Below are 18,820 nucleotides of genomic sequence, written 5' to 3'. Positions count from 1 at the left end.
GCATCATAATCATGAACGCTGCCATACGAGCAGACCAGCTGGCGCGTGCTATTTGTCTTCTTTTTCATCATCTTTTTCAGTTCGAGAACACGTTTGCTGCTTCGCCCGGCACGGACCACAATAACCCAGATGGATGAGAGGGAGAGTGCAGAGAGAAAGAAAAAGAAGGACATGAAAAGATACAAAGAGAGCATAATAGAGAAAGAGACAGACACAAAAATTAGAGAGCAAGAGAGAGAGAGATAGCAAGAAAGAAAGAGGAGGCAAAGAGTAAAGAGCAGAAAAAGAAGAGTGAATAAGAGAATGAAATTGATAGAGCAAAAAAGAAATAGTAAGCACAGAAACAAACAAAAAAAGGAAAGAGAAAAGACAGTAAGAAAAAGAAAAATGAAAAAAGTAAAGCTGCGAAACTCCACTGTTTCGTTACACTTTGGGGAAAGCTGCATTATTCTTTTTTTTCTGTTCCAGTCCGTTCAAACCGGCGGCATTACTTTTTTGCTGGCAATACCCTATTTTTGCTGGCGGCAATAGCAGTTTCCACCACATATGCGACGGCTACTCAAAAACCCCAAATCCGGTAACGTACCCCTGCCTGGACCTCTTCGTCGACGCTGAGGTGGAGACAGTAGAGACCGACACGGCGCTGATGTATGAGATGAAAGGCTCGTACGGCCTCTGGAGCACTGGGCACATACACGAATGCCTCGACGTTGCCGTCTTGTTGGAGATTCACGGTGACATTCAGGACCTAGCAGAGAGAGGGAGAAAGTGAACCTTGTCATAACGTTGTGTAGCCTTTCCTGTCAAGTGCAGCCACCGCAAAGAGTTTCGTCGATTTCGTGCCGACCGCAGCATAGCACCCGACCGCTACCTAAATGCAGCCTATCAGGCTTAGCCTGCCATTCGTTTGTCGCAGGAAGTTTCTCCAAAAAACGAGGACTGGCCGTTGAAAAGATCGCACTCAAGCGCTGAACCAAGAACAGCGTGCCGGATGCAAAGTTCGTGTTTGTGGCCTGGAGATCAATAACCACCAAAATCCGCCAAGTTTACGTAAGACAGCACATACGTAAGACCGCACCAAGCTGACGTAAGACATTGGTCTGAAGATTGCAAGTTGAGTTCGTGCTGATGGCATGAAGTCTTTTCATTCACTTTCCTTGTTTCACATCTACATCATCTCATCATCAAATCTACATCACATATTATAATTGCAATATACTTAAAAACAGTAAAATTAATGTCCCCCTATACCCTCCTTAGCTTTATAATCTGTTGGTTTCTGCTAAGGTTGTAAAACAAAGAAATGAGCACTCCAAATTATCTTCTTTCATTCATACATACTCAACGTCATAGCAACCTAAAAACTAGTCAAGTCCTGTCTGCACGGCTCTACAGAATGACATCTGCAGTTGATGCTGACGTTTGTCATCAGTCTAGTGTGCTTTCTGCGTCTTGTTATTCTACACTGATAAAACTGCAGAATTTGCTTACATCACTGGTGGACAGTGATCATGCACGAAATTCTGACCTTGCTACTGTAACACCACTCCACCAAAACAACGTGGGAGGAAAGGAAGAAGATGCATTGACAGACGAGCCTTTGTGCACAATCCAAAGAGCATTAGTCAAAGGATAACGGCACATACAAATACACTCAAATTTCGATATAACAAATTTGGATATAGCAAGTTATTGATTTCAATGAAGTAAGTGATGAATAGCTTTGCCACAGATACAGTGTTACAAACAATCATTTATAACAAACTTATGGATATAATGAAGTATTTTCATGGCAGATGTGAGTTTGTCATAATGAGGTTTGAGAGTAGCGTGTGTCTGGAACACTTTTGGAAGCCAAACTTCTGCACACTCTTCTACGCCAAGTCTTTCAGATACGATGCTACAATCTACCGTATTTACTCAAAAATAGGTTGGCCACGAATATAGGTCGGCCCACGAATTTTTTTTAAAACAAAAATTGAAATGTAGAGCACCTCTATTTGCATCACTTAGTGCCCCAATCCCTGCCGGGGCCGTCACCTTGTGAGATGTGCATTACGTTCTCTTCATCCTATTCTTCGCAAGCATCGGCGGCTTCCCAAACGACGTCATCCTTGCTGCCATTGCTACCTATGATTGGGCCGCGAAAAGCATGATGCCGTTCGTTGCACGCAAACAGATGGTCCCGCTGCTTTCGCGTACCCCTACTCAACTTCTCGCACAGAACTCGTGCTGCCCAGCATTATTGCTGGAGTCCTTGGCAAAAAGTCACCTGTGCAGCTCTGCCGACAAGACATCGTCGCAACCACACACAAGCAAATGATAGTGGTGGTTAGAAGAAGAAGGCACCTAATTTCTGCAGCCCCGTAGGAAGCACGGCGCAGCGCCTAAAGCAAATGCGAACCGTCACCCTGTCACGCCGATCGTACAATGAACAAAAGGCGAGGCCTCAGGCTAGCGCCAGTGCAGCTGCGCACTGAAAAGCAGTACCAGAAGCACCGCTAACGGGCTAGGGACTTCATGACCTATACCGAGGGAAATCGTGAATTTCAACACAAACATGGCGGAGCGGCTGTATTTCGTGGGAGCATTGAAAAGGCGGTACGCGGTTATTGCATAAATTACTTTTTTCTCAATTACTTAGGCAGTCGGAAAGGAGGGGGAGGGGTCTTCATTTCAGATATTATAGTACATAACTTGCATTAACAGCAAGAACCGCTTAAAGAACAGAGGGCGTGGCAGTTGAATACCACATGCTCGACGCTTTTGGTTGGTATGATCATGAACATACTATGAGATTCTTTGGTCACGAATATAGGTCGATAGCTGGTTATGAACAACATTTGCGAGAAAAAAAGGTCGGCCTATATTTAAATAAATACGATAAAAGTTACAAACGCTTTGCATAAAAAAAAAGAAAAGGACACAAAAGATGCAGCTTACTGTCAACCCCTTCTCTTGAAACACTGCAACGAGCATCCTCTTGACGACCTTCATGTCAAGGCTGGGGTCGAAATTTGTCACACGGACGCAAGTCGCAGTGCCGCTGTGTTCCTTCAGCGAGACATTTTGTAGTTGCTCTTCTAAGGGCACGCTGCTACCAGGAACAGTTGCGTTTTGATGCCCCTGCTGAGAAACGGCGTCCACGCGGCCGAGGAGCGGAAGACGTCCACCCGACAGACCCGCGCAGATTCCGGGAAGGTTACGGAACAGAAGTGGGTTGGCGCTCTTGGTCGGAGAGCACGAACGGTTGCGAGAGGAAGTGCTTGGTGGCTGTGCCGAAACGGGGTCTGCGACTTGCGCGCCATTGTAGTAGCAGACGCTTGAAACTCCTGGCTGCAAAGAATGATGGGGAGACACGCGGTTCTACTTAACCTAGTTGAGCGAATGCTCGCACGGAGGTTATGCGCCAAAAGCACTTGCCAAAACAATCGGCCATGACAACCAAATTTCAATCGCAATCCCATTTTTTGCGGGTTAAACCTAGCGCGTTCACAAGCAAGCTGGCAATACTTTGGCGCATTTGGTGAAACACTTCAGTTGTGATGGAATACATTCAAACCTCACTATAACGAAGATGCATCTTACACAAAATAAGTTTATATTTAATAATTCGCTATTAATGTATATTTCTAGCAATATGTTTATTGAAAAAGTACTCTTCGATTACTTCGTTATAACCTATATTTCGTTATGTCCAGGTTTGTTATATCGACGTTTGAGTGCATCTTTATAAAGCTGCGAGTTCATACTGTCATTCGTTTCCTATACGCTCAAATCTCGATATAATGAACCCAGACATAATGAAATATTGGTTATAACAAAGTAAATAAAAAAAGAAGTCTTGCAATAGATATAGTGTTACGAATGTACCTTCATTAAAATTCTTGGACATAACGAACCTATTTTCGTTCAAGGGGGGGGGGGAGAGGTGGTCCTTAAGGGGGGACGTGGCAAGTAAAACTAATTTTTTTATTAATGTACTGTTTGTGATGAAATTTGGTGTGTGTATGTGGATGATTGTGAGGATTCCAAATATGAAAACCGTTTTCAAATACCTCTTGTACTTTTTGAGTTACAAGCATAATTATACTAATTAATGCTCTTCACACTTAAAGAGATAATTATTGCTAAATGAAATTATTTTTTCATATTATTATGTTCCCAAAGCATCAACTTGTGCAAAGAAGCTATTAGTTGATTTTTCTAGTTCTTGTAACCAGAAATAAAATTTCCAAAACATGGATGTTGTTTTGCGCACACATCGCAGTAATTATAAAATGTGTTCTAAAAAATTTAAATGATGAGTAAGAAGAGAGATAAAGCTTTATTGCACTGCTAAAGGCCTCCTGAGCCTAGTGCAAAAAACGGAACGACTCTATCAGTCTTTGTTAGAAAATGACAGATGTTCTAGCGAAGGCACATAGGCGAAAATCAAGAGTTGAGAAAACTGACTTTGAAAGTTCACTCTTGTTTGGAAGTTCACAACATGCCTAAAACACTCAGAATCCTCCTGGGCAGTAATCCTGAGATGCTGTGGCCTTGGCCTCTGTAGAGCGCAACCCAGTTTTGCGCTTCTTTGTCGTGGAACAATGCGCCTTTTGAGCCCTCTTTACCCTTTTGGCATTCTTTTCGGCTGCTCGCCGCAAAGAGCAGTCTCCTGGATTGAAGCCCAGTTGAGCAGTGATCTCTTGCAGCGCACTCTTGCAGCCACCATTGAAACGGCAGACTGCATCTGCAACTGCACTTTCCACACTTCGAAGGGAGGCGAACTGGCTCTTGGACTGGAGTGACCAAATGAGGCTGTTCATACTCTCCACAGCGTTCTGGGTTTTTCCCTGCGCACACCTTTCAAGGAGCTCTTTGTTCGAGAGGCGCTTGTAGATTGGCAGCAGTGCCACTCGCACGTGAGGGGGCAGTTTATGTTTGTGAGGCGGCAGCGGCTCTCCCTTGGCCAATGCCTGATTGTGCGGGCACCAGGAGTCAGTCCCACTTGGGCACAGGTCGTGGTGTGGATCCTGGTCTGTGGATGTTACATGGTAATAAGTGGCCATGATGGCCCTCTCCATGCCAGGAACATCGTTGGGGTGGCTCTTAATGGCCCAGCCATAATAATTCGTCAACTTCTTTATCAGGCCCTGCGTCAGCCGGCCTTTGCCACCCATGCTCAGTCCTCGGCCTTTGGATTTGTGCTCATCAAGAAGGTTGCGCAAGGAAGTGCCCATTCTTTTATTCACATGGTTCACACACTCCTGTTTCTTAATCACCATGTAGCCATACACCTTGTCTTGCGTGAGGGCAAGGTACGTACGGCTGTCACCGTCGCAGAGCACATTGATGTATCGAAGCTTGTACTTGGTAAACGATCTTTCAAACATGATCCTAGCTGCTTCTACTTCCATTTGGCCTGCATTAGCATCGGTGTTCTTTTGGCACTGTGGCTTGTGTTTCTCAAGCCACTCCTCATAGTTGTCGTCACCAGGCTTGGGGCCAACAGCACAGCCTTGGCAGTAGTTGGACAGGACACAGTGGTCCAAGACCAAGCCTGTGTACAGCTCGATTACACAGCCCACGCCAATATGACTTCTGTGCCCCCTCGTCATCCATGTGCCGTCGTAAATGACGTCAATGTTGCCTGGCACTCCTCCTAGGTCCTTGTAAATGTCATGCACCTTCTGTGCACTTTCTGCTTCAATGCGGGTGGCAGCTGATGTGGTGGCAGGGTGGCTGTACTTCCTTTGCAGTCTCTGGTAGGACTTGTGGTGCAGTGCTCGATGCGAAATGTCCATCGCAGAAAAAATGTCATTTATGGCAGATTGTTTTCTGCCAACTGACTGCACAGCCCTCAAAGCACGCACGTTTACCTCAAAGGGGCTCGTTTTTTGTTGCCCGGAGCACCTCGGGGACGACCACGCACTGTTCACTATGCCACAATTGTCACAAAAAAGTTCCATCCTCGCCGCGAGTCCAAGGCAGTGCGTAGTCTCGAGGCGTATCGACCCTTCGTCGCACTTGTTGCACTTTACTGACGAAAGCAGACCGTTCAGCATCTTCTTATTTACAATGAAGAATGTGGAGTCCTTACCGCCGTCATTTTCGTCGCAGCCTTCGTTCAGAAGCTCGAGCTTCCGCTTTGAAGCGGACTTCGATGCTACGGCATCCAAAACATCCCGCCTTGTCTGCGCCCGCTGCGCGATTTCTTCACTGCTCGGAATCTGGGCCGAAACTCGCGATAGAATGTTCGACGCGCGCACGCCCGGAGTTGCAACGGCTGCCGACGCGGTGCCACCGCAATCGGGTTCGCGAGAGCGTCCATCACGGTCGACGGCATCCGGCGGTCTGACATGCGACGATGTGGCACCTTCCACACTCTCGGCCTCACAACAATCAGCGAAGGGTCTGAGTAGAGGCTCCGTGACGCTTGAAGAGCATGCTCCGTCCAGAACTGCGACTGGGACGGCAGCCGCAGTCGTCTGCCCTTTGTTCCAAGCTTTCCGACGCTTGCCGTACTTGTGGACGCTCCGGAACTTTTTTTGCGGCAACATAGCACCGCAGTATGAGCAAGCACTCAGAAGAGACCACCGATGTAAACAAAGCTTGGTAAAAAAAGCACGCGAACTATCACAAAAACAGCAAACTGGCAAAAAACGAAGCGCACGCCGGATGATTCTCGACACGGCGGCCGCAGATGCGCTCGCGCTTCCAAGGTTGCCAAGGTGCGCGGCGCAGCTTTGACCAGTAAGAGGTCGCGCCTGCTGCCACGTGACCCGCGCAGCCAATTGCCGTTCTTCGTTTTCGTTTTTTTACTTGCTCCTGGCGCTTTTATTTTCACTCGGCGAAATACGAGACCGCGACCATCGGGAAGCCGGCTTTCTCCTCTTTCCAAAGCTACCAAAATGGCGGCCCACGGTCAACAACTTGGCGCGTTTGTGCGGCGTGAACAACACCGTTTCAGGGGCTTTTTTTTCGCACTTTTCGGCGACTAGCCTCGGCAAAAACACTATTTGCGGGATTTGTAGCGCACGTTTCGCTGTAATATTTTAGAACAAGGAAGTTGAAGGTCTGAAGATTACGAAAATAAATAAATCAGAAAATCGCATAATTTGACCAAAATCGGCACTTTACTTGCCGCGCCCCCCCTTAAATGAAAAGAAGATAAAAGTGAGCCCCGTAATTGTCTCTCAAGGGGGAGGACATCTCAACAGTAGCTCACGAGGAATGGGGGTCAAGAGGAATTAAAGGTATAGAGATACAGAGAGGAGCAGGAGAGAGAGAGGCGCAGCGACAGACACATACGGAACTAAGGAGAAGACAGGAAAGATGGACTCGGTCGCAGAAGCCCGAGTGCGGAGCACCACTCAGCGAGAGCTCTTGTCAGCGTCAGGAGGTGGCGTAGGGCGAACAGTCGGCCAGAGCTGCGCTGGCGTCTGAGATTACGGGGGCACAACCGGCTGGCACGAAATCCAGTGAGCGAGTCCCGCGTTTCGTGTAAGATGCAACTTTGTTACAATAAGGTTTGAGTGTGTTAAGCTCAGCTGTTGTCTTTTACCAAAGTTTCAAGCCGCTGAAATTTAGCCGGAATGGTTTGGTTGCACGTGCAGCTGACAACTGCAGTGTAGCTTGTCTGCTAGAGATGATATCTCCTTACAAGTGTTTAGAACGAGACTCGCTTCTTTCTCGGATAATTGGTGTGTCGCTTCACAGATGAATGACTCGTGGTCATTCGTCGCATATCCGTCTCCACACCGTCATAAAATCGTTCAGCGGGCTGGTGCTTGGCTTCGTTGTTTTGAGCAACTTTTGCGCTGGATGCGAGTCGGGCCCAAAGGAAGGTGAGCCTTCTTATGCAGCGTGGAAGGAACATCACCAGTGTCAGAAAAACAGTGACAAGAAGGCTGGGGAATGGAGGGTGAGGCTGCCCTTGTCCTCTTCAGGAGGTCACTTGAGCGGCACAACCTGCGCTACACCACGGTGCTTTGCGACGGGGACAGCCGCAGTTACCTTGCGCTACAAGAAGATAAGGTTTATGGGTATATTTCAGTGGAAAAAGAGGACTGCGTTAATCATGTGCAAAAGCGTACGGGCACTGCTTTGCGCAACTTGATTGCAAAACACAAAGGCCCTGGCCATGAGAGTCTTGGGGGAAAAGGCCGCTTGACAGGAGACCTGATCTCCAAGCTCACCATTTATTATGGGTGGGCTCTGAAGACACACAGTGGTGTAGATGCTATGCACACAGAAGTGATGGCCACTTATCATCGCATCACGTCCAATGATGATGTGGCAAACCACACTCTGTGCCCACGTGGTCCAAATTCCTGGTGCAAACAAAACGCGGCAAAAGCCAAGGGAGAGCCCACTCCCAAACATTGTTGAAAGCTGCCTCCACATGTCTGCCAAGCCTTACTTCCCATTTATGAGCGCTTGTCAGACAGAAAGCTGTTGCAACAATGCCAGCGAGGGAAAACCCAAAATAACAACCAATGCCTGCATTCAATGATCTGGGCGCTGGCACCAATGGAGCAACATGCTTCGCTATTCACGGTGCAGGAAGCTGTGGCAGAAGCGGTGCTCAAGTTCAATGCAGGCAATAAAAAGGCATCAGAGGACATTATGAAAGAGCTGAGCCTAAACCCCAGCTGGCAAAGCCGCAGCCGCATGGCTGAAAAGGATCGACGGCGCACAGCAGCATCAGTCAAGAAGCGACAAGCAACGGAGAGCATGCACCAGTCCCTGAAAAAGCGCCCCACAGGGACTCATAGTCAAAAGGACTACATCCCCAGTGCATACTGAGCATTTTCAAGAGCAGTTATGTACAGTCGCCGACCGTTTATTCGGACTCGACGGGAACCGCCGAAAAGTCCGAATAATCGGGAGTCCGAAAAAACGGATTCACTCGAAAAAAAGCACTTTTATTCGCCCGATCGCCCGAAAAAATTGTCTATGCGCGTCTGCACACACGCACGCTTACGCGCGACCACGTTGGCCTGTACCTCTGCGAGTGTCTGGCCGTCGCTGTAGACAGACAACAGCATCGATATGGCCTGCGCTAAGTCCGCATTTGATGGCTGTGGTGCGGGCGGCGCGTCATCGTCGGAGTCACTGTCCGCCAGCGCCGGCTCGCAGACCTGACGGACGATCTCGTCATCGTCCAACTCTGCGCAAGGCAAAACGGCACTGTCGAAGTTGGCGAACTCTTCAAACGTACCCGCCCCCACATCGACCCCGCTAGCACGAAGGTCGTCCAAAATGTCCGCTGCTGCGGTAGGCGGACTCTCAACCGCGGGGTTCTGGCCTGTGGCACTGTCCTCCTCAATCCCAGTAATAAATCCTGCGTGGCGGAAGCAGTTGTGGATCGTTTCCTGAGTCACTGACTTCCAGGCATCGGACAACATGCTGATGGCCGTCAGAACATCCACGACGTAGTTTTTGTTACTGTCGACGCATAACAGCACACGATTCAGGAGGCGCGACCGGTAATGAACTTTCAAGTTTTTGATCACGCCCTGGTCCATGGGCTGCAACACGCTTGTTGTGTTAGGCGGCAAAAACTCCACTGTCATAGCCTTCAAGTTGTCGATATGCCCATGGGCACCGCAGTTGTCGACGAACATCAGCACCTTGCGATTTTGCTGTTCGTATCGGCGGTCGAGCTTGCGAAGGTACTGTTCGAAGAGGTTTTGCGTAATCCACGCCTTCGAATTTGCTTCATACCACACAGGGAGTGATTTGACGCCTTTAAAACATCTTGGATTTTTTTGATTTCCCTATCACAAGGAGCGGAAGTTTCTCCGTCCCCGTCATGTTGCCTCCTACGACAACTGTCAGTCGCTCCTTGCTATGCTTCCCCCCATGACAGGGTTCGCCAGACAAAGCTAGCGTCTTGTCGGGCAGCATCTTATAGAAAAGTCCAGTCTCGTCACAATTAAAGACGTTTTTTGGTGGATACTGGCGCAGCAGTGCGCACAGCTTGTCGGCGCGGTAGTTGGTCACGAGCGTTTCGTTGACGGAACCACTCTCGCCGCACATTTGCTTGAAGGCCAGGTCGTACCTTTTCTTAAAGTTGCGCAACCACCCGTCACTGAACTTGCAGCCGGTAATACCCATGCGCAGGGCGAGCGTCTCTGCTTTCTGTCTCAGCAGATCGCCAGACACGGGTATTTTCCTAGCCACCGTGGCACTCAACCACATGTTCAGCGCTTCTTCAAGCTGCGGGTGGCTGCCGTCCCGGAAATTTTTCTGCGTACCCGCAGACGCTTTCTCAGCTGCCTCCAGGATCTTAGCCTTCTGCTTGAGGTAGTCCGAGACGGTTTGCTTGGAAATGGAAAATTCCCGAGCAACTTCAGACTGAGGTCGGCCGCCTTCTACCTGGCGAATTATCTCCGCTTTCTTCGCCATCGTGAGCGTCTTGTAGCTCCCATGTTGGCCGCGTTTCTTCACTTCCGACGGCGCAGCAACGGGTGGCGTCGGAGCCATTTCAGCACGCCACGGAACACACAAGAGAGCGAGAACACAGAGAACAAGACGAACCGAGCGAGAACACAGAGAACAAGACGAACCAGGCCTACCCGCAGAAGCAACTGACTGACACCACTGACACGCTGACACAAACGCCAAACCACGCCAAACGCCACAGCGAACAGACTCCGTAAGTGGCTTGGCTTGGCCGCTCGACTGGCTAAAACCGAAAAAACCGTGTCGCCAAACATAGCCTTCGAGATCGGCAATGGCGATTTCTGCGTGCATTTTGACACTGGCCCGACGTCCATCCATAGCTAGTGCAGCATATCAGTGCTGGCAACCTAGCAAACGTATTGTTAACGTCCCTGTCAGCGTGTCATGGCGTACGGCGACGCATCCAGTCAGTCAAACGGAGTCCGAATAATCGAACGGCGCACAGCGGGGCGTCCGAATTTTCGGTCGTGAGTTTACATTAGGTTCAATGGGGCGAGTGGCGGTGCCACGAAGATGTCCGAATAAACGGGCATGTCCGAATTTTCGGCGTCCGAATAAACGGTCGGCGACTGTAAATGAATGAGTTTTATTTCTTTTTCTCAGTTTTCTGAAAACATGCTTTTTGGTGACTACTAGTTTGTCGGGTTGATCTCTTGCAATCTAGAACAGCTAGAGCAATAATTTTTTCATTAATGTAAAGCCCAATCTGCGTATTACAAAGTGCTGAGAGCAGAATTTCCATTTGCTGCCCATATAAATTTAGAAGGTATTAAATTTATTTTTATGTGATAGCCATGACATGACTCCTTAACTTTCATCATCTGCAGAATCCCTTGTTTTTCTTTGATTTGAAATCAGCTTGCAGCATTGCACTTATTGCTAATTACAATGTCTAGCTATGCAATAATATTTACATTTTGATAAGCACTTTCTTTTCTATTGTCCCCGAAAACAGTAGAGTGGCAGTATTGTTTCTAAATTAATTGACCTGTAATGAACATTTTTACATATTTAAAACTAGCAGGAAAAACTACATAAACATGTATATTTTCATCATGTTTGGCCCAAAAATACAGAAAATATCTCCAGACACCATGTCCTCCCTTAACCGACATTTCAAATTTTTTCGCGTCTTGTGTTTAGCAAATGTTGCTTGGTGAAGGCGACGTGTAACTCATGCATAGTCACGAAAAAGATGGCTTTCATCATAGTACAGTTCTTCAGGCAATAATTATTATTGCGATAGCAATTATACGGACAGTCTCGGCTGGTTTTTGCCAACACTGCCGGCACCATTCACCATATCTGTATATGTATCTATATACTAAAAACTAAAAAAAAAAAGCCTGCGACTTTTTCATATACCAAAATTTACTTCGATAACTTGTGTCATATATGGTAGTTTCTCAATGATAGCATCATCTTGTGAACTATGAGAGACGCTAATGGGACCATAAATCTTGTGCTGATTTAATCTAATATACACTTCATATTTTTTTCATCAATCGGAACTTGCTTTGGAAGCAAGACATTCAATATTGAAATTTGAGAAAAAACATATTTAGATGGAAAATCTTTTTAAAAGAAATAATGAAATTTCAGAGCAACATAATAGATAATGTTTCAGACTTGCATTTGTTCCAGTAACACACATTCATTATTATATTTTTTCTCGCCTCTCATTCTATTTCAACGCAGCGTATTGCGGTCACTAAGGAGCCCAAGTTCGTACTTTCTTGCAAGTGCACAAAACTCGAATGACACCGTAGTCACCGATCAATCTGGAATGAGTGCGAGCCTTACCTGACTGCTACTCCGCAAAGAAGGTGACACGTGTCCTACATTTTTTGGCCTCCTGTACCCGACGGCTGCCTCCGGCCCAGCCAGAGAGGGCCTGCGATCTTCAAGGCTCCCCACGTCCACAACGGAGAATCTGCATCAGTGTGCAACACAGACTTAGGTGGAGACTCTTGCTTCAAAAATTTGTTTTCTTTGTTTTTGAGCAAATTATTTAAGGGAAACACAGCTCATTAAAAAAATTTTTATTTCTTGATTGACTATGATAAAACTTGGCGAGCTTATGTATATATGCGTGCTGATTTCAAATATGCAATTATTTTTCTTGTATAAGGTATAAGGTATAGTTTTTAAAATACAATGTATTTCATGTGCCTTTTGGGGAGCAAGAATTTTGAAATTGAGAAAGCTACAAAGAAAATTGGCATGTCACATTAATATGAAATCAAGACTGTGTGCAAAGCAAGAAAAATGGATGTTCTAAATCAATTTGAACAATAGTTACGGTTCGTTGAACATTTAGAGTGAGTCGACTTCAAGCTGGGATGTCACTGGAAAGTGTTGAACATTCCACAACTTTTCTTCTAGTAGGTTTAGAACATCCATTTAGTTATGTCTACTATATATAACAATATATCTACTGTAATACTATTCTTAATTTACTTCGTTATAAGCGATATTTCGTTATATCGAGGCTGGAGCGTAGGCAAGGTGGTGAGAAAGGAAAATGAGGGCGAGAAGTGATGCAAGGAGGACAAAAAGGAGGAGAGGATGGCCATCAATCATTTCTGCCATTTCTTTAACCTTTGCACCACTATTGCATAGCTGCCCCAATTTTTTAGGGGCGAAGCTCCTTAGGGCGTGGGCTGTGCGTCCCCTGTAGCCTGTATGTAGCCACCTATAGTTTAGTTCTTGCAGTGTTCACTAGATGGCGGTACGGTCCCCTGTATGTAGCCACCTCTAGTTTAGTTCTTGCAGTGTTCACTAGATGGCGGTACCGTCTCCTGTATGTAGCCACCTCTCGTTTAGTTCTTGTAGTGTTTATGATGGTGGTACTTGTAGCTGATGATGAAAAGATGCAAGATGTTATAAACTAGAAAGCGGTACTTGTAGTTGATGAAAGACGCGAGATCTTATAAAATAGGAATGATGTCACATATGGCGCGTGTCATTGGTTGAAGGCAATCGTTCGATTTAGTGCGGCGACGTACGCTAGGGGGAGCGATGTAATAAAATCGAGTGGGCAAAATGTACAGAGGATTCATGGTTTACCAGGTTTACCTCCGGAGCTTCGCCCACTCATCATCATTCACTTCGTGGATATGGCGGAATTTTTTTTTTAAGCTATCACGCGAAGTTTATGAGTTTTTATGTGCTGACATCGAGTATGTGATTACTTTTTTCTGGCATTGCTAGGAGCTAGATCTCCTTCTAAAACTCTAGGATTGATAAAGCAAATCAACATAACACAATAATCTGGACTGATAAAAGCCTGCAGTGAAAACAAGATGGGATGTCTTAAGCCCTTCTTAGCATTCGCGAGCGTGTCGATGCCAAGCGGAGATTTCCACCCCAGAACTTCAAAGTACCATGACCTTGTTCTAAAGAGCTTGGACCGTTCAATCTTGTTTTACTGCATAGTGTACTTATGCCAGATTCCAAGGCGAAAATCTTAGATGCCTCACCAAACGCGAAAATGAACCGGCGCCTCCAAAAAGTCGTCTCGGGATGATGAAATTGCCAAAGAACCACTCACCTGTCTTTGAAATGCTGTGACGGCCAGTAATAGTTGTCCGCCTCAACTGACGACGACTCTGGGCTCCGGCTGCTGCTACTGCTGCTTCGCGTGGCTCCATTCTGATCGCTCCGCGACTGGCGCCGGCGCGGTTTGTGCAGGCTAACAGAAATTGCATTCCCGCAGACGTTTTCACCTTCCATGCGCCTGCGTGACCTGCATGGGACAACAGATGCCGACATTCTGAGAGAAGACCAACTGACTAATTAGGGATGGTTAGACACTTGTGTCTAATCACCTCCAAACGTTGATCTTGTGTCTAATCACACAAGTGCTAAAGACTGGACGAGCTGATTCAGATTGACTATTTAGGGATAATTAGACACTTGTGTCTAATCACCTCCAAACCTTGATCTTGTGCCTAATCATACAAGTGATAAAGACTGGCCGAGCTGATTCGTTGTACTTGAAGTGGTATAGCGCATTACAGTAAAGAAGAAATGGCCGGTCGGTCATTTCTGACCGGTTATTTCTTCTTTACTGTGTCGGCCTGCTCAGCCATTTCTTCTTCACCGTAATGCGCCATACCAGTTCAAGTTGTCCGTATATATTTCAGGGTACCGTATCGTGCACTTTTAAGGGAAGATTGATAGCACACACACAGGAATGCAACTACTGCTGCCCATAGCTCTGTCATTTTTAAAGCAAACTTTATAAAATTTTCCAAGTTGCTTGAATGGGGATTTCAGTATACGTTTTATGAATTTGGCAAGAAACTACATAGCCAGTCTAAAAATATCAAAAAATAAATTATGTGACTTTTTTTATTTTCGAAAAACGTTTGTGAAAAACATTTTGCATGTAGAGTGATGAAATCTCTTCCGGTTGTTACATCTGCCCAGAGTATCTTTCTGAACCAAATTAATGAGTCTAGACATGACAAGTCCCAAGTTAAAAATATAATGTTTTCCACTTCAAATAAAAACTGGCCACTTCGCAGAAGCGCCTGTCAGTAATGCTGGAATATTGTGCCATAAAAATTGAAAAATCACATTTTCAGCAGTATTCGCCCTCCATCTTTGTCTTGAGGACCGTACACTGGCTTTCAAAAAACGTAACCTACTCGCCAGATACGTTTTATGTTTGCGAACATTACTCGTGAATACGCCTTCATTTATGGCTACTCACAATATCCATTTTACAAAGACTCCAGCCGCCAAGCCAAATCAAACCGAAGTGCGAACGGCAAGTATGACGGTGTTGTTTGAGCCGTATTACCAAGGCTAGAGTGACTTAGAACACTGAAGCTATAAACATGAGAGGCCTAAGGTGGCAGAGAAGGTGTATCAGTGGTGCCATCCAGTGGAGCCAAGATGAACCAGGAAAGAACAAGATCGTTGTTGCAGACACGTGGCACATGATACCTCTTTTACAAATTCCTTGAATTGAAATGGTTTTTACATAGTTTGTTTCTTCAAAAACACCAGGTGAAAACTAACGTGTCTACAATAACTGTTATATCCGGGTTCACTATATCGAGGTTTGAGTGTACACTAAAGCTTTTGCAGTTGCAGACAGATTTTTCAGACTCCAAGATTTCAAACTTGTTAAATATTTCGGACTTCACAAGTGCATCATCAATGTTCCCATAGCAATAATGCGTTTTCACGGACCGATTTCTCAGACAAATTTATGGCCTACGGTCGTCGATTTTCAAGACTAAATCGCTCGCTTTGAGCCAAGCCACCAGATTTTCAAAGCCGCCATGCTGAATTTTTGTTGGCTTACTCGCGTTTGGCTTTCAGTGGCTAGTTGTGTAGCCTCCAAGACGGGTAGTTGTGTTTGCCTCCTTTCCTAAAGCCACTTTGTCCTCCTCATCGAGTGCCCCTCCCGACCTCAGCTGACACGCGTCACTGCTGACGTGTTGTCACGGTTGGCTAGCTAGCGCTGTTTGACACAGCCTACCTCTGGTTGCCACGATTCCGTCAACTCCGTGCTCCTACGAATCGTGCTGGTATGGACCCCCTGTTTTGCGCATGCCTCCAAAGGATGGCCAACATGATGGATTCATACATTGACACGCCATGCCAGAGCAGCTCCGCGTGAGGTGAGGAGCTACCGCCACCGCAACGCGACGAATGACAAGTAGCATGGACAGCTGGTTGCAGAATAACTGGAAGTCGTAGGTTTTTGCTCGACCGATCGCAGCATGACTTGAGCTCCACATCACATATTCAACTTCGCGACATCACAAAGACAAAACTGTACACTTGTTCGTATGCTCGAGACACACGACATACTCCCAGTGAAATGAAGATGCTCTTCGAGCTTTCCTAGCGAACTGGAAGCGTCGTTATCGAAGCTCACCGGAGGGCGGCGTTCATGGTGGGATACTTGAGCACAGCCGTTGCCCCGCTGATGGAGCTTACGCGTCCTCCACAGTTCTCGGACAGCTGCATCAGCCGGTTTTTTATCTTGTGTGGCGACTTGGCCGCCGGCAAGTTGGTCACCATCAGCTCAAGACAATGGACTTCCTGCATTTGGGCAATGCATCAGTCGAGTTCGTCAGCAAAGCCTGGTTGCATGAAAAGGCGCAACAAGTGGCCTCGTGTCAATAATGAATTTTACGTTCGAACCGAATTCCAATGGTATACAGTTGAACCCCTTTATAGGAGGCACTGATATAAAAGACTCTAATGTGCCTATATTGAAAGAGGTGTTGATAAGAAAATAAATACGTGGTACTCTGCTTGTGAGAAACACCTCCTATAAAAGTCAAGAATTGCTGTCCGATGCATGTCCCTTATAAAAGGCTTCAACTGTATATCACATATTGCGAAGAAAAATGGGCATATTTGTCATGGCCTAGATAACCTGCACACTATTTTAAAAAAATTTAGACAAGGCCTGTACAAATGCCATTTTCTTTCGTTATTCCAAAGAAAAGAACCTCAAATAGTAGCTGGATTCGACTTTTGGCAGAATGCGAGTAATAAGCTGTAAAATAATGCCTTGAAATTTACTATACACTCAAACATCATAATAAAAAAGTTGCATCTTACACAAAAATAAGTTCGTCACATCCTGAAGTTTGTTATAAAGGTTTACTTCTAACACTATATTTATTGCAAGATCCTTCTTAATTTCCTTCATTATCACCCGTGATTTGTTGTATCTGGGTTCGTTATGTTGAGGTTTGAGTGTACTTCGAACATGTGAGCCAGAATAACAAGCTTTTCAAGTTCAAAATTGATGAGTCGATGTGATGCCTAATAAGTTCACTTAACCTTGAAGTGGGGCTTCGTGGCGCTGAGGATTTTCCCTGGACAGGTGCTTTCATGGATTAGCACTCTTCCAGAGCAGTGAAAACATCTATAAAAGGGTATAGCTGCAGACTAACATATGCCTATTCTTTCATCTTGAATACTTCAAAATTTTCAAGAATTTAAATTTGAACTGAAGTGAACTCGAATGCAGTAATATTCATTCTAATATCCAAATATTCAAATATTCACACGAGCCTAGTGACAATGACAACAAGGCATAGAAAAAGACACGGCATGGTTTTAGCACAAAACTGCGAGGTAGTAGATTACAGAGTACAGCAGAGCAAACACGTGCCGAGAAGCGGTGTTTCTTTGAGCTTTTCTGAAGGATGGTTTCTGCACCACACCTGGCTTCACACTGCCTTTGCCATTGGCCCACTTTCGGCCAAGCGACGATGTCCCAGCGTCAGGTGAAGTCGCATTTCGTGCCATTGTGTCGACATCCCCGTGTGACTATTTCTTGCCACACTCATGTTCATTTTCACACTCATGCCAACACACTCATGCCAACAGTTCATTTTCACACTTTGATGAGACATTTGAGGTATTTAACTCAATAAATAAACAACCAGGCCTAGTACGGATGTCGCATCTGCACCACTTTATGTTTTTTGTTTTTTTTTTCAGGCAAGCTCACTTTGCATCACTAGACGCCTCCCCAACTCAGCGGCACACGCACCATTAATAACGAAGACCGCACAGCACAAGTCTACTTGACGGGTCGGTTCAATAGCCACCGCCACAACAATAACAATGAACACAAATACTACAACAAACCAAGACCTAACACTGAACACACAAAAAGAGTTGCTGCACTCACATTACGGCGCGCGGAGCGGGGGGGCAACCCGGACGCAACTTTCACAAAGCTGTGCGACTCGTGTGCGCAGGCGGTTAGGGCCTCTGGTGCTGAGCCCCCGTGAAGCAGCACCACGCGGATCTGCCGACGATGCCGGAAGTCCGACAGGTCCGTCGAAAAGTTGACGTCTCCTGCAATAACACAAAGAAAAGGAGTTTGCAACTGGTTTGAATGTGACTTGAAACAATCACCAATCGTGTGCCTGCATAAAAGTACACTCGCCACTAAGATGTCAACAGTGCAAACTATTTGCTCGTACTTGGCTAAGTGAATGCGGGCAGCATCGATCTTCTTGTTCGTTTCGTCATTTCCTGCCACTAGTTTTTCAGCAATACTTCTAGCTGCTGGTGCACCTTTACCAAATACAGTGAAAGATTGTTGGTTCGGATTTCACGAGACTGGAAAAAGTGTCCAAATTAACCAAATTATCTGAAGAATCAAGAAAAAATAAACCAATGCCTACTACGACAATACTCTTTCATTTTATTGACAAATAGTAAATCCTGTACTTACTTTGCATAAGAGTGCTGTAGATGCCGCAATATTCATTTCTTGTGACTTTCTTTGCAATATGACTTCACCTTGAGACTTCGCTGTTTTCAACTAGACTGAAACTTCGTTACTCTCATTACCATAAAGCTGTCCAAG

At 46.0% G+C, this 18,820-nt stretch overlaps 1 protein-coding gene across 1 annotated transcript in view; it reads right to left on the bottom strand.

The window, feature by feature from the left end:
• Positions 1 to 18,820, bottom strand: part of Marf1 (meiosis regulator and mRNA stability factor 1-like protein) — a 56,786-nt gene that overhangs the window by 30,664 nt on the left and 7,302 nt on the right. The window contains exons 4-9 of the mRNA XM_037430431.2: positions 18,134 to 18,303; positions 16,355 to 16,521; positions 14,009 to 14,203; positions 12,259 to 12,388; positions 2,944 to 3,336; positions 587 to 748 (exon numbers count right to left, since the gene is read on the bottom strand). Of these exons, the coding sequence (XP_037286328.2) occupies positions 587 to 748; positions 2,944 to 3,336; positions 12,259 to 12,388; positions 14,009 to 14,203; positions 16,355 to 16,521; positions 18,134 to 18,303 (1,217 nt within the window). The remainder of the gene's footprint in view (positions 1 to 586; positions 749 to 2,943; positions 3,337 to 12,258; positions 12,389 to 14,008; positions 14,204 to 16,354; positions 16,522 to 18,133; positions 18,304 to 18,820) is intronic.

Source organism: Rhipicephalus microplus, chromosome 7 (genome assembly GCF_043290135.1).
Source record: "Rhipicephalus microplus isolate Deutch F79 chromosome 7, USDA_Rmic, whole genome shotgun sequence".
Taxonomy (NCBI): domain Eukaryota; kingdom Metazoa; phylum Arthropoda; class Arachnida; order Ixodida; family Ixodidae; genus Rhipicephalus; species Rhipicephalus microplus.
This window is presented reverse-complemented; position numbering and strand designations above follow the sequence as displayed.